This window comes from Trifolium pratense, linkage group LG2 (assembly GCF_020283565.1).
Source record: "Trifolium pratense cultivar HEN17-A07 linkage group LG2, ARS_RC_1.1, whole genome shotgun sequence".
Lineage (NCBI taxonomy): Eukaryota > Viridiplantae > Streptophyta > Magnoliopsida > Fabales > Fabaceae > Trifolium > Trifolium pratense.
The window spans coordinates 74,091,618-74,115,642 of NC_060060.1; the positions used below are offsets into that span (position 1 = coordinate 74,091,618).

General features: G+C 33.6%; 1 protein-coding gene across 1 annotated transcript; it reads left to right on the forward strand.

The window, feature by feature from the left end:
- Positions 1–815: 815 nt before the first annotated feature.
- On the forward strand, positions 816–5,989 carry LOC123911139 (homeobox-leucine zipper protein MERISTEM L1-like). Its single transcript, XM_045962498.1, has 10 exons — positions 816–1,152; positions 1,226–1,343; positions 2,479–2,658; positions 2,767–3,231; positions 3,398–3,499; positions 3,590–3,968; positions 4,061–4,338; positions 4,609–4,704; positions 4,783–5,152; positions 5,481–5,989. Exons 1-9 carry the CDS (start codon positions 917–919, stop codon positions 5,125–5,127), a joined length of 2,199 nt encoding a protein of 732 aa, XP_045818454.1. The 5' UTR covers positions 816–916; the 3' UTR covers positions 5,128–5,152; positions 5,481–5,989.
- Positions 5,990–24,025: the final 18,036 nt, after the last annotated feature.

Sequence of the window (24,025 nt, forward strand, 5' to 3'; positions counted from 1 at the left end):
GCCGCAAGCAATTATGGCCGTTGATTGCAGATCAGACGGTTCAAATTTAAATCTTTGTTTTGTATTGTAAAAAGATCTCAACCGTGATTAAAAATTGAACGGTCCAGATTAATTACAGCGTCCTATTACTGTGGGAAATATAATTCCCAATGTATATATAGGTTATGTCATTCACTTAAATAGTGTTATATAGTTATAATATAGTGTCAAGTGTCAACTTTCAATATGATTTTAAGTTTGTCTTTTCTATTATAAAAAATAAAGTTTGTCTTTTCTAATTTCACTTTTTTCCTTTTTTTTTGGGGGACAGAGCCTTGAAAAATAAATGAGTGTCTAATTATGTTAATAATTTGTTCAGTCTTTCTGTGACTCTGCATGTGAATAAGATCATGCTCTGTTGTTTATATCAGTTTTAGCTTTCCAAAATGGTGATATATAGAAAGAAAAACAGTTAGACTTAGACTAGCATTTCCATTCAGCTGATCACTTCCTTTTTTTGCTTAACAGTTAAGATACAACAAATTCGATCAGAGAAAGAACATTATTGTACAATGATTAAACATGCCACAGAACTTTTTGTTTAGTTTTTAGGTGACTCATTGGTTATAAATTATAAATGTAATCAAATCACCACCGTGAATAATCACAGAATGAATATTTTAATTTGTGAAATTAAAAACAGCTTTCAGAACCGTACCGTACATTACTGTGTCCTGCATGGTCATTAAGATTTTCAATTATGTTACTGTGTCTAATTCTGTATAATGCATTAACTGATTTATTAAATTATAAACTGTACTATATGTTGTGTTGTTGTTCCTTGTTTCTCATCATCACATTTTTGAATTCTCTTTCATGCAGATTATTACAAAAGAAGGATTAACAAACAAACAAACAAACCAACCAACCAACAAACATGTTTGGTTCTTCTTCTTCTTCATCTTCGCAACACGATCACATTATGAATAATATGTTTGAGGATGAGTTGCTAAAGGCAAATGATGAACATTACAAAATGGAATTTGGAGGTCCATCAAGACAGAGTGATGAACAACAACAACCAAACAAAGATGAACAACAACAACCCAACCAATGTCTCAAAAAAAGGAACTATCGCCGCCACACACAAGAACAAATAGAAGAACTTGATGCGTAGGATCATTTATCTTTATTTGAATCTGTTTTTTTATTGTGTTAATTTATTGAACTTTGTTTTGTGATTTAGTTTCTTCAAGCGGAATGCTCACCCAGATGAGAGGGAAAGAAAAGAGCTGGGCCGTCGGCTTGGGTTAGAACCTTCACAAATTAAATTCTGGTTTCAGAACAGGCGCACCGGTCTAAAGGTACGTCACCATATAATACACTCACATAATTTTTTTTATTATTTATGAAATAATTAAAAGAATAAAATTAAAAAATTAAATTTTGTGAGTGTAACTAAGAAATTATATTTGATCACGTGATCATATAATAATAATTCTTTGGTCAAATATATATATATATATATATATATAAATATAAAGGGATGACTAACTTATTTTCATCTAAAAACATGTGGGAGTAAATTAGCAAAGCCTGCTCTCATCGTTTTTTAATTATAAACCCAACACTTTTCTTTTAAAACTACTTTATATAAAGGATAATATTGTAATTTCATTTTCAAAGTTTTGTCTCGTAAGTGTAACTCAAATGGTAACTATCGGGGACATTATTGGAGTGGTCGGAATTCGAACCACGAATTCAACATTTAAATGTGTGAGAGTCGTTAGCGACTAGGCTACTTAGACAAAAAAAAAGAAGCACAAAAGTGTTTTTTTTCTTTGACCACTAAACCCACTTAATATTTTTTATTTATGACTGTCCATTGAAATTTATGTTCTTGATTTTGTTTTTAATTCTTTAATAATAATAGTAAGTAAATATCACCAAAAAAAAAGAAGTAAGTGAAATAAGCACATAAGCATTAAGTAAAATAATTAATGGGTTAGAATCAACAAAAACGACAGCATTCCAAAACTACTTAAAAAACTAATAATTAAAGGTTAAAAAAATTAGTTTTTTTATTAATAATTTCAGTTGTCAAATTAGAATTTTAAAATAAAAAAAGCAAGTAACAATAATACCCTTCATTAAAGTGTCTTTGAAAGAGACAGTAAAAGTTTTTAGTGAAAAAACAAGTGGGAGTAAACTTGCTAATATAATCCCACATGTTTTTAAGTGGAAATAAGTTAGCAACCCTATGTATATATATATATAGGAGGGATCCGTTGACTTCAGTAGTAAGTTTTCATTGACTTACTCCGCTTAATAACTCGATATTGACATTATATTTCTTAAATCCAACCGTTGAATTCAAAGATCTCATTAAGTAGATCAACTCCACAAATTTTTATAAAAAATCAAGTTATGCACTTTTTTAATTAATTAAATGTTCGGCGATAATAATAGTATAATAATATAACTAATTATTTTATATAGGTCCGAAGTGAAAGAGAAGAGAATGAATTATTGAAGGCTGAAATCGAGAAGCTTCGAGCGGAGATGAATAGGCACAAGGAGACCCCAACTACATGCAACGTCTGTGGAATCCCAGCTACCCTTGTGATGTCTAATGAACAGCAACAATTGAGGTTGGAGAATGCTCTGTTAAGAAAAGAGGTATCCATATAATATTTTTCTTTATCATTCCTATTTAATGCTTAATGCTTCATTGTAAAATGTTTTATACCGTTTATCAGTTACTAATATATGAACAAAAAATATCAGCTTGAAAGATTTGGAGCTCAGAAAGCGACAAATCATGCCGATTCTTATAACAACATATCTTCATCAGTACTTAATATCAATCAAGGGGCTTCACATTCTGTTGATGCTGGACATGGACTTGTTGGAAACTACAATGGAGCAATGAATGGTATTGTAGGAGAAACATATGATGGTGGTAGTGAGCTTGTAAGATACTCTGTTCCAGCTCAAGGTCTTGATGACAGCAAGATTGTTGAGTTAGCTGTTGTAGGAATGGATGAACTAATAAGATTGGATCAAACTAGTGGGCCTCCTTTGTGGTTTCCCACGAACTCTCTTAATGAGATTCTAAATGGAGAAGAATATATGTTGCAGTTTCCTAGAAGCATTGGTCCTAACCCAATGAAGTTAAGACATGATGGCTCTAAAGAATCTGTTGTGGTCTTCATAAATCCTATTAGTTTGGTTGATATCTTTATGGATGTGGTGAGTCCTTAATATTTATATGGTTCACGCTATGTTAAAGATATTTTAAATAGTAGTTATGTCTTGAATAAATCAGTTGTTGACTTCTAAAAATATGAAATGCAGAACTTTTAATGCAAAATTATTATTTATAGTATACTAACAAGTGCCCTAAAAAATATTTCAGAGTCAATGGTCAAATATGTTTTGTGGAATTGTTTCGAGAGCTGCAACACTCAATGTCCTTTCAACTGGAGTGGCAGGAAATTATGACGGAGCTTTACAAGTGGTACTTACTTAATTGTTTATACAAAATCTCAGAATTAATTATAACATGTATTTTATCTAACAATTTTTGCTTTTCAAAATATTTTTTTAGATGTCAGCTGAATTTCAGGTTGCTTCACCATCCATTCCTACTCTTGAACACTATTTTGTGAGATACTGTAAACTGCTTCCAAACAGTATATGGGTAGTGGCTGATATTCCCTTGGATAATTTTTCTCCTACATCTATCTCAAGAACCAAAAGAAGAGTTTCTGGTTGTTTGATTCAAGAACTACCACATGATTATTCTAATGTTACATGGATTGAACACTTAGAAGTTGAGGATAACGAGGTGCAAACTATATATACACCTCTAATTAATTCTGGACTTGCATTTGGAGCTAAACGGTGGATAGCCATATTACAAAGACAATGCGAACGTCTTGTTTGTTCAATGTCCAACAACATACCTATTACAGGAAACATCGGTGGTATGTAACTAATTTTTATCCCTTATGTGTGTGTGCGCGCGCGTGTGACATGGTTATTTATATATTTATGTGTAACATTATTATGTGTATAGTGAGGATGACTAATGCGGGAAAGGAAAGTATGTTGAGGTTAGCAGGAAGAATGGTAACTAGCTTTTGTACTAGTATTGGTGCTTCTACAGCACATGCTTGGACAAATCTACCATCAAATGGGTCTGAGGAAATAAAGGTTATGACCAGAAAATATATCGACGAATCAGGCAGTGATAGACCCTCTGATGTAGTGCTAAGTACTGCTACTTCTTTTTGGCTTCCCATTCCTCCGAAAAGGGTTTTTGAGTTCCTTCGTAATGAAAGCTCAAGAAGTCAAGTATGTATCTACACAAATTTTGATGCTTTCTAACATTGTTTTTTATACCGAAAAAAAACATATTATAGAAAAAAGATTTGTGAATTTTTTTGTAATGTGTCAGTCATAGTCATTAGCACAAGACTTTTGTAGAATAGATAAAGAAATACTAGTAGGTAGTTATTGAAATAAGAAATTAACGAAACAATTTATTATTATGTTCAACTAATTGTTGATTGTTTATGAAATTCTTCCTTAGTTAGAAGCTTACATATTCGATTGAATTTACAGTGGGATATTCTCTCCACTGGATGTACAGTTCAAGATGTGGCTCACATTGCCAATGGTTGTGATCCTGGCAATTGTGTTTCTTTACTTCGTGTTTGTGTAAGTCCCTAGCTATAGCATATGGTGAATAGGTGAATTATTTTGTACACATAATCTAACATTATATTTTTGTTATAGAGTGGAAATACAAGTCAGAGTAACAGGGTGGTACTACAAGAGAGTTGCACGGATATAACCGGCTCATATGTAGTATATGCGCTGGTTGATGTCATTGCAATGAATGTAGTATTATGTGGCGGAGACTCAAATTGTGTTACTATGATTCCTTCTGGATTCACTATTCTTCCAGATGGAGGATCAATTATGAATAATGGATCTGGAGGTTCTCTTATCACAGTTGGATTTCAGATTTTAGTTGATTCTGTTCCACATACAAGGCTAGCTCTAGGTTCAGTCACCACTGTTAACACTTTGCTCAAGGCCACTGTGGAAAGGATTAAAGTTGCATTGATGCCTAAATGACACCTAATTCCAGTACCTTCATATGGTAATTTTCAAATTCAGTACTACTTTTTAATGAAGTTTTAGGGTCTTTTAATTTTAGGAGTAGTTAGCACAAACATCTTTAATCATGTATATATATCTGGTGTCTGATATATATTAGTTTTGAGACTGATACAACATTAGTACATATAATTATATTTAATTATATTATTATCTCAAATCAAATTATTTCTGTGTCGACATATTTCATTATTTATGCTTGTGTTAGTGTTGCATAGTATAGTTAAAGTCATTGCTTAAATGATTGCTATGTTTTATTCCTTGATAAATCTCAAGAGAATAGAAATTAACATGTTTTTCTTATGTTGCAGGCAGAACAAGCTAAGATGACAAACTTGGAATTTTTTAAAGGGTCATGCTAACCGGTGCCCTCGGGGCACTGGTTAAGGAAACCAAAAAAGGAAATTTTAAAATTGAAAATAACACTTTTTAGACTTTCGAGGCGTTGACTGCACAAACTTCAATATGATATTACTATATTTGGTTCCTTAAACAGTGCTCCGGGGGCACTGTTTAGCATTTTCCTTTTTTAAATAAGGGGAACAAGTCAATAAAGACACCTTGGATATCTTTTCAATCTTGGAACTTTGAAGGACTTAGGTTTCGGTATTGACTTTCACCTGATGAAAACCAAAATACTTTCACCAAGTCTTGTTGTTTTAACTTGGAATAATTGCAAATTTTATCTTCACTTTGAATTTTTGTGTGTTGTATTGTCCATTGAACAAACTTTCTCAAATTGGTGTTAAATTGTTAACTTGGCTTATAACAATGTAAACTTTGGCAAATTTTCCCGTTTCTTTTAAGATTTCGAAAGCTAGATTGATCGGTTCGAGACTGATTACTTTGTATGTTTAAACCAATGTATAAGGACTAAGGTAGGTTTAGACATATTTTTGAAAGGAAAACTTTAAGTTTGGTCATATTTCTTCTAGCTATTTAAGAAATGATAGAGTATATTTTGTGTTCATTGTCGTATAAATAATTGCTTAGTAATATAAATTATAATTTAAGGGACAACTTCTATCCGTCCATAAATTCTAGTTCAACTAACAAAATTATTGTAACTATTAAGTCGAATATGCCACAACCGGAGTATATTAAATCAACTTCTCAATTCGTATGTGTAGATTTCCAATGATTTTTTTTATTTTTTCTATCTAAAAAATAAAAAAAGACAACTTTTATCCAACCATGTGACATTATTTCAATACCAGAATCTAAACATCGGACATATGTTAAAAGGCCTAAGCAAATCACTTCAATCACACCTTGTTAGTTTGGCTCTATTTTGAAGCAACAAAAAACATAGAAGAATTAAAAGGAGTGTAACCATGATAAAAATTTTATGATCAATTTTAGCTTATCTAAAATTGGAGGTCTAAACCCCTTGTTTCACCGGTCTATATGTATTGGGTCGGTTGGAGGAAAGTTTAGGAAAGAAAGAAAAAAACATAGAAGAATTAAGAGGAGAGTAAACATGATAAAATTCTTATGATCAATTTTTGCTTATCTAAAATTGGAGGATTTGGAAGAAAGTCAAATTCACCCTCTTCAATTAAAATCTATTACTTTCTTATGTTGGATTGTATCCCTTCACAACTATTTTGAGTTTTCAAAAATTGGTCAAAACTTTTTTCCTATAATTTTGTTCAAGTGTTAGTTAATGAAACAATATTCTATATGTTCTAAAGAGATCGAATGTGTGGGTAGAGCCGTAAAAAAACCAAATAATAAGGCCCTTTAGGTTCCTACAGGAATGGATCTCGTTTTAATTTTTACTCTGAACCATGAAATCCCATCTTTCTGTATAACTTCTTACTCTTAATTTTTGTAATGTTTATTCTGCCGACCCCGTGATTCTTTTATATCCTCAATATTTTAAGTTTGTTCTTGCAGAAAAATTCGGTTTGCAAAAATTGAATTTTTTCCATTGCAAATTCAGAGTAAATTTCGGTTTTTAACAACTTCGGTTTCTATCGACCGAAGTTTTTTTGTTAGGGCAAAATTGGAAATTCATGGGATATAAAAGAGACATGGGGTCGGAAGAGAAAATATTTGTTTTTGTATGTTTGTGATTTCATTGCGTGATAATATCACTATAGATAGAACTGTCAAATGGGCTTGACTTGACACAATCTAACATGCCAAAATAAACCGTGCCTAATGTCTTACTAGAAATTATTTTGCAACTGTTCCGGTTTGCTATTGTTTACCAGAAAATTTAACTAAATTTGTTTTGGTTTGCAACTATTTTACCGGAAAACTTGATTGAAGCATTCCGAAATTTTCAGTTTTGGCACGGTTAAACCGTGGCTAAACTTCAAAATTCAGTTTTTAAAGTTTTCCTTCGATTAAATGTAGGGATGAATCAAAATAATAAAAGGGGCAAGATGGAAATGTTGAATTGTTTGTAGGGGTAAGGGTTAAATGCATATTTCCAAGTCAACCCAACCCATTTTGGCTAAGGGTCCAATAACTATTTTTATTATCTATCTAAAAAAATAATTTTTCTTCCGATTCATACGTTTCTTTTATACTCCCTTAAAATCTTATTTTGCCCTTGTAAATTCAAAAAATTTGGAAAATAAAATTTTGGTTTCTACTAACCGAAATTTTTAAACGATGAAAAAAATCGGTTCGTAAAACCAAAAAAAAAAAAAAAGTCAAAGAGGGGGGTATAAAAGAAACTTCAGGGGTCGGAGGAGATATTTTCTCATCATTTTGTTTAAAAAAAAATTGCATCCTACCACTTCATTCTCATATAGGTAATCTATATCGAAAACATATGTTATATGTCTATTAAGAGAAAAATCACATCCTACAACTTTATTCTTATGGTTCAAGTACTTTTACCTCTTGGGATGTATTTATTATTGTCAAGTACTTCAATTCCTCTAATAGTGTACTTTATCATCATTGAACCAAGACTTGATGTTATTCAAGTGAATTTAAAAAAAAAAAAAAAAAGATGTTATTCAAGTGTAAGTTGAGTTTTCACCGTTGGTGATCAATTACATATGGGCTTTTACCACATTTCTAATGATGTCTTCAATGACTTAACATCATATCCGAAAAACATCATATCATTGTCAATCATTTCGTCAAAGAATTGCAAGATTTTCAAACTTTATTAATTTTGAATATTCAATCAACCTCATACATAACATAACTATGTCTTTTGCAAACTTTGAATATTCTTTATACATTTTTTGTAGAAATATAGGTCCCGTAAAAATTATAAAAAAATAAATACAAGTATCGTTATATGATTAAAAATATAAATCCCCGTAGAAATTATAGAAAAATATAGAGACTCGTAGTAATATATATGAGCATAAATATATGTTCTCATTGAAATTAAAGAAAATAATAGACACTTGTACTAATTAAAATATGAGTAGAAATATAAATTCTCACATAAATTATTACCTCTATCGCTAAATATAAGACACCTTTTTTCATTAATAAAAATATATTTCTATAGAAAAAAAATAGCTAAAAAAGATGTGGCAATTTTTTTTCTTTCACCACCAGTTCAATCTAATTCGGTGATTAGTTCTGGCATCAAGTGACTTTTACCCCTTCTGATCGTAGTTGCGGGATCAAACTGTGGTTATCGTTAACAAATTCAGCAGCAATCACTACTGAGACAATTCTTTTAAGCATGGACTATGGACAATTTAGTACTTTCTATATATATAGTATCTTCTTCTTATAAATTTATATGATTATATGACATTATTGATTAGTGAGGGAGTTCAGAGGTATTCATTCCACCACACCAAACATCAGAAGAAAAACTAAATAAAGAGTGTTGAACACACCCACACTCATTGGGCCACGTTTGAAGAGAAAGAGACGATGGTGGTAGAGTGAAGCTCAAAAGTAGATGAAAAGTTAAAATCTCTAAAAATAAAAATAAAAAAATAGTTGCTTTCAAGTTTCAATTGTGAAACGGTGAAACCGGTAACAAGTAAAGGAATAAAAAAAAACTGAATGAGGTGGCTGAATATTATTGGTGTGTGTTGAAAGAGTGTGTTAGAGGGTGTGACGCTAGCATTGCTCACTAAATAAATTTAAAACACATTATAACTACATCACGTTTCTCAACAAAAAAAAAAACTACATCACGTTTCTATTATTTCTCTGTCTAGTCACTGTAGTGTCACTATAGTAACCCAGTATATATATTGTACATCGCACATCCCATTCACACCAACTTGTACCTTCATAAATGCTTTTTATTTTTTGATATAGGCCTTCATAAATGCACTTCTTCTCTGCAATAACTACACACCCTTCTTCTTTTCAATTAAGAGACATGTTAAGAAAGCATAAATAAAAATTATTAAATGTTAATTTGTGAATTTTAACTTTTAAAGTATTTAATTTCTTGTATCATTAAATGTTAAGTTTTTATATTGGAATATCTTAACATGTGCTTTGAGGACACATGTTAACAAGAGTTTTCTATTATTAGTATGTACTATAAATGCACTTTAACGTCTCTCTGCTGTTTCCTTTCCACCGTGATCAATATATAGGTTATAGGCTTGTGTCAAAAAAAAAAAATATATAGGTTATAGGCTCCCTATAGCATGGACCAAAAGATTTATTGTTGCATGATGGTCAAATTTGTCATTCACTTACAGCATCAATAGCTCAGGTTTGCTAACTCATGAATTCCTTATAAATAGTGTTGCTAATTGTTGGGTTTTTGTATGTTGGCTACATTTTGCAAAAACATATTTTAGCCAAGTGTTGAGACAAGTGTGCTGACCCCAAGTGTTGTGACAAATGTTGTGACACTTTGGAACAACACCTGACTCTGTTCCTGCGCGCGCCAGCTAAGGTGTTATTATTTTCTACGCAATCTTTTGAAGATCTGTTTGAAGAATTTGTTCAAGGTTTCTTACAGAGGAAGGCGCACGTGTTTAATGTGTTTCATGAGGCAGCTAAACCATAGTTTTATTTTCCAAAGGAATTATATTTTTGGAAAATATATTTTTGCGGTTTCAAAAATATAACTATTGTTTTCAAAAATATATCACTGCTGCCGCAATTCTAGAAGCCCTAATTTTGTCTTGAAGCCCAAGTCGTTCTACTACTATAAATACGAAGGCAAGCATATGGTTTCAAGCATCTAAAATCGTGTTCTTACAAAGCGTGTGTTTTAGGGATTTTAGAGTGTTAATTGTGAGCCTATCTTGTGTCTCATTGATGCAAGCTTAGGACCTGAGTGTTATTGAGTTGTAAGTGTGAACTTCTCCTAAGCTTTGAAGTACGGAGATTGTTCTATTGTGTTGTGTGGTTTACTCGCAAGCTTTTAAGCAAGAGTGAATCCTAGTTTCTTAGGAGTGTGTCTCCACCTGTTGTGATTGTGAAATTGAATAGCAGCGCTGTCTGTGTTGCTAAGGTGGGAATTGGGACGGGGTCTCATATCTAGGAGTTCCTAGGTAGAAGGGTCATTGGGTAGTGATTAAGTGAGAAGTTGTAAACGGGTGAGTTTAGCTTCGAAGTAATACTGCTGATAGTGGACTTCATTCCTGGATTGGTATCCCCCAGAGTAGGCTTTAGGCTGAACTGGGTTAACAACTCTCGTGTGTTATTTACTTTACTGTTTGTATCGTTTTATGTTATTTACTCTGTTTATAGACAAGTGTTGGCGCACCTGTGACAACATCTGTCTACAACAGACAAGTGTTGCTACATCTTGAGCAACACCTGTCCACTGTGTGCCAGGAATTTCAATTGGCATCAGAGCAGGCACCCTGTTCTGAATTTTAGGGTGAGCTCCAGGGAAAATCGTTTCTGGCAAGGATGGACAAAGAAGGAGGTTTTGTTACCAGACCACCTCTCTTGGTTGGCGCTTCAAACTATGACTATTGGAAGTCCCGCATGATGGCCTTCCTAAAACAAATTGATAGCAAGACATGGAAGGCAATTCTGAGAGGATGGACTCCACCTGTGAAGATGGACAAAGATGGTAAACCAACTCTTGAGTTGAAATCTGCTGAAGAATGGTCCAAAGAAGAAGATGAGCTTGCTCTTGCAAACTCAAAAGCATTGTATGCACTATATAATGGTGTTGACAAGCACATATTCAGACTCATCAAAAAGTGTGTCTGTGCTAAGGAAGCTTGGACAATTCTTGAGACTGTTCATGAAGGTACCTCTAAAGTGAAGCTGTCTAAGCTACAACTCCTAACAACTAAGTTTGAGAATCTTAGAATGAATGATGATGAAACCATTCAGGATTTTCACATGACCATACTTGACTTTGACAATCAATTTGATGCCTTGGGTGAAAAGATACCTGAAGAAAAGCTGGTAAGAAAAATGCTCAGGTCTCTACCTAAGAAGTTTGACATGAAAGTCACAGCTATAGAAGAAGCAAAGGATATCACAGATATGAAGCTAGATGAATTGGTTGGTTCACTACAAACTTATGAGGTTGCTGCAAATGAAAAGATGGATAAGAAAAACAAAAGTATTGCCTTTGTTTCAAATGCTGAGGAAGAAGATCAACTGAGTGACACAGAGTCTGAACAAAGCATCTCTGATGCAATGGTTCTTTTGGGAAAACAATTTAATAAAGTACTGAAGAGAATGGACAAACGCCCTAAGACAGGTGCAGCTGACATTGGGCGCAACACTTACAGGAACTTCAGAAAACCTGTGACAGATGAAAAATCAGCTCCAAATAAAGGTGTTCAATGCCATGAATGTGAGGGGTTTGGTCACATTAGAAGTGAATGTGGTACCTTTCTGAAGAAACAAAAGAAGGGGTTAACTGTAACTTGGTCAGATGAAGATTCTGAAGGAGAAACTGATACTGCAAAGGCTATACATGTATTGACAAGTGTTTGTGAAGGAAAATTGATACGATAAAAGCAGCGGAATTTTAAAATTTTCCTTTTGTGATCCTTACGAATGGTCATGAATTGTGTTTAGAGTTTTACCTTTTGGTTCGAAAACTCCCTTTAAATCACGAACGGCTATCGAACACTTCGAATCACGAACAAGGTCACGAACAAGAACCTCGAACCGTCACGAACAAGGTCACCACCAAGTCACCAACGAATTTGATCACAAGCGTTAAAGGTATAACGCCTCTAGCCAGTCCACACGAACAACAACCTTCAATGGAGTGCTAGCTCCAATGGTTTGAAGGGTTAGGAGAAAGGAGGCACAAAATAAGGATTAGGGTTTTTCACAAAAACTCTAGAAAGGTGATTAGGGTTTCTCAAGAGAGGAGAGAACAAAGGCTCATGAGAATGAGTAACAAAAGTGTGTAACCCTTTCTCCTTACCACAAGGGTTCTATTTATAGAACCACTTGCCATGGCAAAATTACACTAAAGCCCTTTTAACTAAATGGGCTATAGTGGGCGCCATTCTCATGTAAATATGTCTAGTACATATTTGCACCCCCTTCTTGCTACATCATACCATATGATGTAATGCTCATTTTAATTACCATAATACCCTTATCATATTTCCTTATTTCTCCAAGGTGCACCGTACCTTACGGTGTTCCAATCTCACTAGATTGTTCTTATGTGTGTGACCCTGTAGGTTTCCGTAACATTGACAATTATAATAAATCACTATTTATTACAATAAACAGTGAGCGGTATCTAGCAACACATCACTGCTACTCAAGTTACGAGAAATTAACATGTGATCTAAACATAACCTCTTGTGATAATATCAGTGTGTATAATTACCCCTTTGCCCTTTATGTCTATATTGAACACAAAACATACTTGGTGTCATCTTTGTCCAGTTCAATATTGGGCCCATGACATTTATCCTGTTATGCAGGATTGGCAAATTCCATCTAGGTCACTACTGTCCCTCAGCATGCTTTGTGAAGTACCCATCAACTGCCTTTATGGTTATCCTGTTACGGATAACGTTAGATCAGCAACAAAGTACTTGACTCCACATCTAGGGTACAAAGTGGTTTCAGGTCTAAGGGCGGTTTACACCATTATCACCATGAGAGTAACTTATGACACTTTGCATAACTTTGCATGTAGTACTCTCATAGCGGGTCAATCCAGTATAAATATTACTCCTAATATTTATACCTACGTCAAGACTTGATAACTCCTTATCCCATGATCCATGAGATGTGATCATCAGTCTATCTTCATAATAGTCTTTATGCTTTTAAGGTTATCCCCTTTACCTTAAAGCTCGACTACAGATACTTTAAGAATAGTGTCCTTATGTTTAATATTATCTCATGATTAAGTCACACTTAATTATTAAACGGACTTTCTATTCTAGGGACTTCATTATTTTGCAACCTTACAAATATAATAAAGAAATGCCATATTTATATTCAAACTCCTAAAGCAAATACTATGAAAATAGATTGGCTCTTAGGGCTTACTCCAACAATCTCCCACTAGCACTAAAGCCAATCTAGGTTTCTCTTAATATAGACTTAGTATGCCCATCACGCTTCAACTGCGCAAGAGGCTTTGTTAGTGGATAAGGAACTATTTCCTATGTTGGTATCTTACGTATCTTTCAACGTTCTATTTCGATCTCTATCGAAATATATAAGTGTCTAAGTATATTCATGAATCGTCAGTGAGATCTATTTTCAAGTGTTCTTGCAAGATTAAACTATTACCATCACTAATGTGATTAATGTGACTTGTAACACCGGAAACATATCTTTAGCTCAATCATGAGCCAAACGATCCAATCTTAAATACTCAACTTATTTAACTGAAACAAACATATTACGAAGCTTATCTTATAGCTTTCAATGCTTGTATTCAGCCATGATATACAATACATTGGTATGGAAACTTCCTTCATTATAACTTCCTTATAATGATCCTTCCCATACCTATCTATTTCAAGAAATAGGCCTTAGTTCCTTTAAGGTCCTTAGGGATATTCTTGAAGGTAAGTTAGTGTCAAACACTAATTTCAATTTTGGTACATAGGTTATTCCTAACTCTTTAGGAATTCTTGCCTAAGTGTTTCATCAAGAGTTATTTTCTTAGTCATGTCTCACATGTATAAGAAAAATGTCTTGATGATTAATATGATATCAGATATTATCACTCCCACTAAAACTTTGTATGCACAAGATTTATATTTGTCCTTCATTTGTTTTCCACAAAACTTTCAAAAGGAACAAATATTCAAATTTATTCGATCTAATCAAAGTTAGATAGGTTTGTCCTTGTTAATTTGTTTTCATAAAACTTCATAAAAGGAACAAACAATAATTTAATTTTCTGAGAACTCTATCTAATCAAAATTAGATAGCTACAAGTTATATACCTTTCTAGCATCATTTGGATCAACAAAACCCTTACGTATATGTCCAACGCATATATATGAGGTCATTCCAATTAAGGAATGCAACTTTGTTATCCATCTACCAAAACATGTAGTACAACATTTAGCAGAAGCAATCAAATATTATAAGGTATTCTTAATACCATCCATATCAGTGTTCAAAAAGAATACTCACTTTCATCGTATGAGTCTTACTCATCTTGAAGACATAACCAATATCTACATAAGGTTAGTGTATATGGATTCTGTATGAGATTTCATGGCATTTAGCCACTTCTCATAATCTAGATCGTCTTACGACCTTTTAGAAAGTCAAAGACTCATCTTCCATGAGAATCATATCACATTGCTGAGTCATGATAAAACCATACCTTGTAGCCATATGTGATATGTTAGACTTATCTTGGATTTGTGCAACTTTAAAACAATGGTTCTTCAACAACCTTGAGGAACCGGTTTGCATTCCCTTTTAAATAAATATGTTTTGTGGTACTTGAATTTATTCAAGTTCTATATCACTCCCACTGTCTCTTTTAGAGACACACTCCCACTAGAGGAATGTTTCAAACCTAGCAACAAAACAACCTTTTGTCCTTAAGAGTGATATAGGACCAATATCCCTTTCTTTAGGATATTTCCACTTATTCATTCATTCATTTGGAATTAGATTTATCTAATAAATTTTAATCCAAAATTCTCATAAAGACAAACTTGGTACTCTTACCTCCATATCGCATATGGTGTCTTTATGATCATTTTAAAAGGGAACTAATTGTGGGTGAAGATTAATTATAAGTAAAGAGATTTATAGAAAGAGTCAATATATAATTAAACTATCCTTAAATCATGTCAAACATGATGTGATAAAATAGTTATTATAGTCTTTTAATTAAGTATTTACTGATATGACTCATTCATATAACTTAAATACTTTTGTCGAGTTCTATTTTCTTCATTGTTGAATTTCTTTGACAAATTCAAAGATTTCTAATTGGTGTCATACACCTACCAACATCTAATGATTTTAATCATCAATGTTAATGAAGTAAAATAAACTCAATATACAAAATATGTTTAGTGGTCGACATACATCTCATGTATATTGTTCAAATAGGTCATGCGTTATTTTATTGACACATCGAACATTTGTACTAAACAACAATGCTCTTGATATATTTAAGGTCCAAATCATATTTGGCTCTTATCACGATTGTTATAGATAACCCTATCAAGACCATGGAACCCTAGTCCATTACTTGACTTGGAGTAATAGTATAGAAAACTTTGCTTAAATGATAGGACCATTACTTGTCTTATCATTTAAGGCTACAATTCATATATTGTCAATACAAGATATACAATTGCTACTTCTATTACTAGATGGAATTCAATAACAATTATTGTGTTCCATTTCAAACTCGATTTTAAGTCATTGCATAAGCTCTCATTATCAATGAAACAATTTTCATTCTAGATATGGGTTGACTTAAAATTATAGCCAATGTTCTAATTCTTTAAGCATCTCTATTTTCGAAAAATTGAGATTCAACATCTTGTATCATATACTTTTGATGTAGAAATAGAAATTTTGACTTTCTATAACAATATGTGCATTATTGAAGTCTCACTTCATACTTTTGGTTTGACTCTTCCAAGAACTATTTACGTCATTTTTATTTAATGGTCTAACCATAGCCGTTCTACTTTGACAACCATTTTGTACTATTCAAATAAGAGGAATATAAATCTTATTTATATTATATCTCAAATCTTTGATAGTGCAAATTAATTCTCATTCAACTCAACAAATTCCGGTAGATATTCAAAACAATTTTGTCTATATCTATTCCATTATAATTTGTTAGATTGATCCTATGACCAACTTTTGATCCATTGAGAAATTTATCATACTTTAAAGTTCTTTCAAAAGGATCTTACTTGAGATTAAATGATCACATCATTTATTATATATTCTATATCTAGACGTCAACTTGATGCTTCTAACAAGTATCCCTTTTCAATCTAGTTATGGTAGGTTGTTCACAGTTTATAGTTCAAGACTTATAGTTTTCTCGCATTTGAGAACAATTCTCAATTTGTACCAATACAGAAACTCCTTTCTGAAAATCTTGTCCTTCATAAGGACAACTTAATATGTATTGTATTTCGAAATTCTAATTACAAAGATATGTAAGATATTATGACTAAATCATATTTAATTTGGTCTTTAATTAAATACGCTCTCTCACTATTTTACTCAAAACAAATGACCCTCGACATTTGATTCGGAAAATCCCGTTGGAAGATTTTCTAGTGAGAATGAGATCCATATTTCACTTCGTTTTAAGTCAGCGTTGGGCTGATTACACAAAACTTAGTTATTTAGGTAGGAAACTCCTTTCCAATTGTATCTCATACAACTCTCATATCCTTTCTATTGGGTGAATAACACTTATTCTAATCCATCACATGGAATGACCCAATACTTGCTTCTAAAGTCATATAATCTTATTATATTTTCTTTAGTTAAGTTAGACCCATTAAATAGCGATCGGATAAATAAATTACCTCACCGCAACTTATCAATATTGACAATGCACTTCGCGTTGGCAAAACCTACATTGATCGATATTGATCTTGAAGGGCGCTATTCGTTGGAAAGCAATAAAACTTAATATTAATTCCTTTGAGGGCTTTTATAATTAATTTGATCTCACCTTACCACGGCTTACATACAATGACGTCACTCCATTCATAACATGCATCAACATACATAATATAATAAAATGAAACAGTTATGGCCCATAGCGCATTTGTTCTCCCAAGCCAATGAGAGAACCTAATCTAACCTAAAACGATCTATACTTCTCCAAGCATGATCTCCAAGGTTGACCTCCATTGTTCTTCTTCTTCATAATATTACATAATAATATAAAAGAATACTCGTTTTACATACGAGGGAGTGGATGAGAAGAGAATATAGAGAATAGAGATAAGGCACGACACGCAGGCCGTATTTAAAAACCAAATGCAATAAAATAAATAAACTAAGGCCATAACCGATCATCAAATATAATAATAACAAACAAACTTTATTATTATTAAAGTCTCATAATTAATTAAATCCGGCGATTGATCAAATCAGGTAAGTTTGATTCAAATATTTAATTCACAATTAAATATTTCGAATCAAAATTTGCTAAAATAAATAACATTATTTTAAATTAGAATTAAATCTTTTGACAATTCTCCAAATATGGAAAATTATTTAATCAAAACCTTTTTGAATAAAATATTTCCAAAATTGGTAATATTATCTTTTAAAACAATTTTAAAAGATATTTCTAGAGATTTGAAACGATTTCATAATTAAATATATTTGTCAAATATGGAAAATTATTTAATCAAAACCCTTTTGAATAAAATATTTCCAAAATTGATGATATTATCTTTTAAAACAATTTTAAAAGATATTTCTAGAATTTTGAAACGATTTCAAAATTAAATATATTTATCATCTACTTTTCGCATCAACACTTGATACGTTTTGCAAATCCTAATTTTAATGACACAACATTTGTGCAACCCTTTCATGCCGTCAAAATTCCTTATGACCAAATTCAATCCAATTGATCAACATGTCATTGTTTCACCATACAAATGTCGGATTCCGAAACAAATGAACACGGCTCGCTTTAATTGAATAACTTTCATAATAATTTTAACGAAATTACTAACGGTATATCACATACACCATTTTGCATTACGGTTACTTATATCATATATAAGTTTATGGCCGTTCTTGATTGTGTAACCTTAGGACAATTAACATATCGCATGCTTCACCATACAAGTGTCGGATTCCGAAGCCGTTTCAATGTTAATTACCCAATTCATACACAAAACTTACATCACATGTAAGTATTGACCGTTCTTGTTCGTGTAACCTTAGGACAATCAACATATCGCATGCTCCACCATACAAGTGTCGGATTCCGGAGCCGTTTCAATGTTAATCATCCAATTTATACACAAACAACCGTCAAATTTTAATTACTCGATTTTAATCTTTTATTAACTGTTTTAATCATATTAAAACTGAATTCATGAATTTAAACAAACATCAATTCATGGTTTCGTAAGTGGCTCTGATACCACTGAAGGAAAATTGATACGATAAAAGCAGCGGAATTTTAAAATTTTCCTTTTGTGATCCTTACGAATGGTCATGAATTGTGTTTAGAGTTTTACCTTTTGGTTCGAAAACTCCCTTTAAATCACGAACGGCTATCGAACACTTCGAATCACGAACAAGGTCACGAACAAGAACCTCGAACCGTCACGAACAAGGTCACCACCAAGTCACCAACGAATTTGATCACAAGCGTTAAAGGTATAACGCCTCTAGCCAGTCCACACGAACAACAACCTTCAATGGAGTGCTAGCTCCAATGGTTTGAAGGGTTAGGAGAAAGGAGGCACAAAATAAGGATTAGGGTTTTTCACAAAAACTCTAGAAAGGTGATTAGGGTTTCTCAAGAGAGGAGAGAACAAAGGCTCATGAGAATGAGTAACAAAAGTGTGTAACCCTTTCTCCTTACCACAAGGGTTCTATTTATAGAACCACTTGCCATGGCAAAATTACACTAAAGCCCTTTTAACTAAATGGGCTATAGTGGGCGCCATTCTCATGTAAATATGTCTAGTACATATTTGCACCCCCTTCTTGCTACATCATACCATATGATGTAATGCTCATTTTAATTACCATAATACCCTTATCATATTTCCTTATTTCTCCAAGGTGCACCGTACCTTACGGTGTTCCAATCTCACTAGATTGTTCTTATGTGTGTGACCCTGTAGGTTTCCGTAACATTGACAATTATAATAAATCACTATTTATTACAATAAACAGTGAGCGGTATCTAGCAACACATCACTGCTACTCAAGTTACGAGAAATTAACATGTGATCTAAACATAACCTCTTGTGATAATATCAGTGTGTATAATTACCCCTTTGCCCTTTATGTCTATATTGAACACAAAACATACTTGGTGTCATCTTTGTCCAGTTCAATATTGGGCCCATGACATTTATCCTGTTATGCAGGATTGGCAAATTCCATCTAGGTCACTACTGTCCCTCAGCATGCTTTGTGAAGTACCCATCAACTGCCTTTATGGTTATCCTGTTACGGATAACGTTAGATCAGCAACAAAGTACTTGACTCCACATCTAGGGTACAAAGTGGTTTCAGGTCTAAGGGCGGTTTACACCATTATCACCATGAGAGTAACTTATGACACTTTGCATAACTTTGCATGTAGTACTCTCATAGCGGGTCAATCCAGTATAAATATTACTCCTAATATTTATACCTACGTCAAGACTTGATAACTCCTTATCCCATGATCCATGAGATGTGATCATCAGTCTATCTTCATAATAGTCTTTATGCTTTTAAGGTTATCCCCTTTACCTTAAAGCTCGACTACAGATACTTTAAGAATAGTGTCCTTATGTTTAATATTATCTCATGATTAAGTCACACTTAATTATTAAACGGACTTTCTATTCTAGGGACTTCATTATTTTGCAACCTTACAAATATAATAAAGAAATGCCATATTTATATTCAAACTCCTAAAGCAAATACTATGAAAATAGATTGGCTCTTAGGGCTTACTCCAACAGTTTGCACATCTGACACTGAATCCTGTGAAGAAGAACTGACCTTTGATGAACTTGCTGAATCATATAAAAAGCTGTGTCTGAAGAGTGCAGAAGTCTGCAGAGTCTCTGAAGAACAAAAAGAAACAATCACTAAGTTGGAAACTGAGAGAGCTGCTAATATGTCAAGAATCTCTGAATTCAGTACTAAATGGGAAGATAGTTTAAAGATCATTGAGGAACAGAAGGCAACTATCATCAACTTAGAAGCTGACAAGATCAAACAACTGACTGAAATAGCCCATCTAAATGAAGAGGTAACTGAATTAAACTCTCATCTTGAGAATTTAAAGAAGCATGTTCTTAGGCTATTCAAAGGAAGTGATCTAGATGAAATCCTGGAAACTCTGCCAGTTCCTAGCAAATCCAAAACTGGTATTGGGTATGAATACAAAAATGTTAATAGGATTATGGATTACAACAAAGAGGGGAAATATATGCCTGAGATAAGGAAACAACCACCTCCAAAAATGCATGACAGGATGTCGCCACACCTGTCTCCTAGACAGCAGAGACAAGTGTTGCCACATGTGGCACCACATCAGCAAAGATGGCAGAGACCTAGGTTTATACCTAGACCAAGAAACAGGTACCATTCATGGAGATGTCATCACTGTGGAAGAAAGGGGCACATAAGGCCTTATTGCTACAAACTGTATGGTTATCCAAGTGAAACTCCACAAGAATCTGATCAAACCATCACAAAGATGGAATGGAAGCAAAAAGATGATACAACAAATACCAAGGAGTATACAGCTGGAAGCAGTGGGAAAAGTTTGATTGCTCATACATCTCTCAGAGCATCATCAAAAGAAGATTGGTACTTTGATAGTGGTTGTTCCAGACACATGACTGGTGTTGAAAAGTATTTGAAAGAGGTAAAATCCTATGCCACAAGCTTTGTGACATTTGGAGATGGAGCAAAGGGGGAAATCAAAGGTATTGGAAGACTTATTGACCATGGTCTACCAAAACTTGAAAATGTTCTCCTTGTAAAAGGACTAACTGCCAATCTAATCAGTATAAGCCAACTATGTGATCAAGGCATGAAAGTCAACTTTACAAAAAATGAATGTCTGGTCAGCAATAATGAAGGAGACATCCTTATGAGGGGTGTTAGATCAAAAGACAACTGCTACTTGTGGATCCCTTTTGAAGAAGGTAATGTATCTACATGTCTCTTAACTAAAAATGAAGAGGTTAAGCTGTGGCATCAAAAATTAGGACACCTTAACCTGAAGAGCATGAAGAGAGTCATATCAGAAGAAGCTGTCAGAGGACTACCAATCTTACAGATACAGGAAGGCAATATCTGTGGTGAATGTCAGATTGGGAAGCAAACCAAAGTGTCGCACCAAAAGTTGCAACACTTGTCCACCTCTAGAGTTCTTGAGTTACTACATATGGATCTGATGGGTCCCATACAAGTGGAGAGTCTTGGAGGTAAGAAATATGTTCTTGTTATTGTTGATGACTTCTCTAGGTATACTTGGGTGAATTTCATTAGGGAAAAATCTGAGACTTTTGAAGAATTCAAAAATCTTTGTATACAACTTCAAAAAGAGAAAGACTGTGGTATTGTAAGAATCAGAAGTGACCATGGTAAGGAATTTGAAAACTCTAAATTTGCTGATTTCTGTGCTGCTGAAGGAATAATTCATGAATTTTCTTCACCAATTACACCTCAACAAAATGGTGTGGTTGAGAGAAAGAATAGAACCTTACAGGAATCTGCTAGAGTAATGTTGCATGCCAAAAATGTTCCTTACAAGTTCTGGGCTGAAGCCATGAATACAGCATGTTACATTCACAATAGAGTAACATTAAGGAAAGGTACTGCTACAACATTGTATGAACTATGGAAGAATAGGAAGCCTACTGTGAAGTACTTCCATGTGTTTGGGTCAAAATGTTATATTCTGGCAGATAGAGAACCTAGGAGAAAATTGGATCCCAAAAATGATGAGGGGATATTTTTAGGTTACTCAACCAACAGCAGAGCATACAGGGTTTTTAACTCCAGAACAAGAACTATGATGGAATCAATTAATGTTGTTGTTGATGACAGTGATACAACAAGTGCAGATCCAGCTGAAGAGACAGATGTCATAACACCTGTCCCAACACCTGATGATGATCAAACTGAACCTGAACCTGATCAACATTCTGAGTCTACTACAGAGGTTCCTAGACCAAACAAGGGACCATCTACTAGAACACAGAAGAATCATCCTCTGGAACTTGTCATTGGAAATCCAAATCAAGGAATTGCAACAAGAAGATCAAAAGAAGCAATTTCCAATTCATGCTTCATATCAAAGATTGAACCAAAGAATGTTAAAGAAGCTTTGACTGATGAATACTGGATCAATGCTATGCAGGAGGAACTAACTCAGTTCAAAAGAAGTGAGGTATGGGATCTAGTACCTAGACCAGATGGTATAAATGTTATTGGTACAAAGTGGGTGTACAAGAACAAAACTGATGAAAATGGTGATATTACTAGAAATAAAGCCAGACTTGTAGCACAAGGATACACCCAGATAGAAGGAGTAGATTTTGATGAGACTTTTGCTCCAGTTGCTCGCTTGGAGTCCATAAGATTACTCTTGGCTGTGGCATGCATTTTGAAATTCAAGCTATATCAAATGGATGTAAAAAGTGCATTCCTAAATGGCTATCTAAATGAAGAGGTATATGTTGAGCAACCAAAAGGGTTTGTAGATCCAAGCTTTCCTAACCATGTTTACAAACTAAAGAAAGCACTTTATGGATTGAAACAAGCTCCTAGAGCATGGTATGAAAGATTGACTGAATTTCTTGTCAGCCATGGATACAAGAAGGGTGGTAATGATAAAACCCTGTTTGTAAGAGAAGAAAAAGGGAAGCTAATGATAGCTCAGATATATGTGGATGATATTGTATTTGGTGGAATGTCGCGACAAATGGTGGAACATTTTGTGCATCAAATGCAATCTGAATTTGAAATGAGTCTTGTAGGTGAGCTAACTTATTTTTTAGGTCTTCAGGTCAAACAAATGGAAGACACTATATTTATCTCTCAAGAAAAATATGCAAGAAACATTGTGAAGAAATTTGGTATGGAAGGTGGCAGTCACAAAAGGACACCTGCACCTACACACTTGAAGCTCACCAAAGATGAGAAAGGGGTTGATGTGGATCAAAGTCTCTATAGAAGTATGATTGGGAGCTTACTATATCTCACAGCTAGCAGGCCTGATATCATGTTTGCAGTTGGTGTTTGTGCTAGATACCAATCTGAGCCTAAGATGAGTCATTTGACTCAAGTAAAGAGGATCTTCAAATATGTCAATGGCACATGTGGCTATGGAATTCTATACTCTCATGGTAATGATTCTACCTTAATTGGATATTGTGATGCAGATTGGGCTGGAAGTGCTGATGATAGAAAGAGCACCTCTGGTGCATGTTTCTTCTTGGGAAACAATCTAGTATCATGGTTTAGTAAGAAGCAAAATAGTGTGTCTCTATCAACAGCTGAGGCAGAATATATAGCAGCTGGAAGTAGTTGCTCTCAATTGTTATGGATGAGACAAATGTTGAAAGAGTATAGTGTGGAGCAAGATGTCATGACACTCTACTGTGACAATCTTAGTGCTATAAACATTTCTAAAAATCCTATTCAACATAGTAGGACTAAGCACATTGACATACGTCATCATTTTATAAGAGAGCTTGTAGAAGAAAAAATTGTTACACTTGAGCACATTGCATCTGAAGAACAGTTAGCAGACATTTTTACT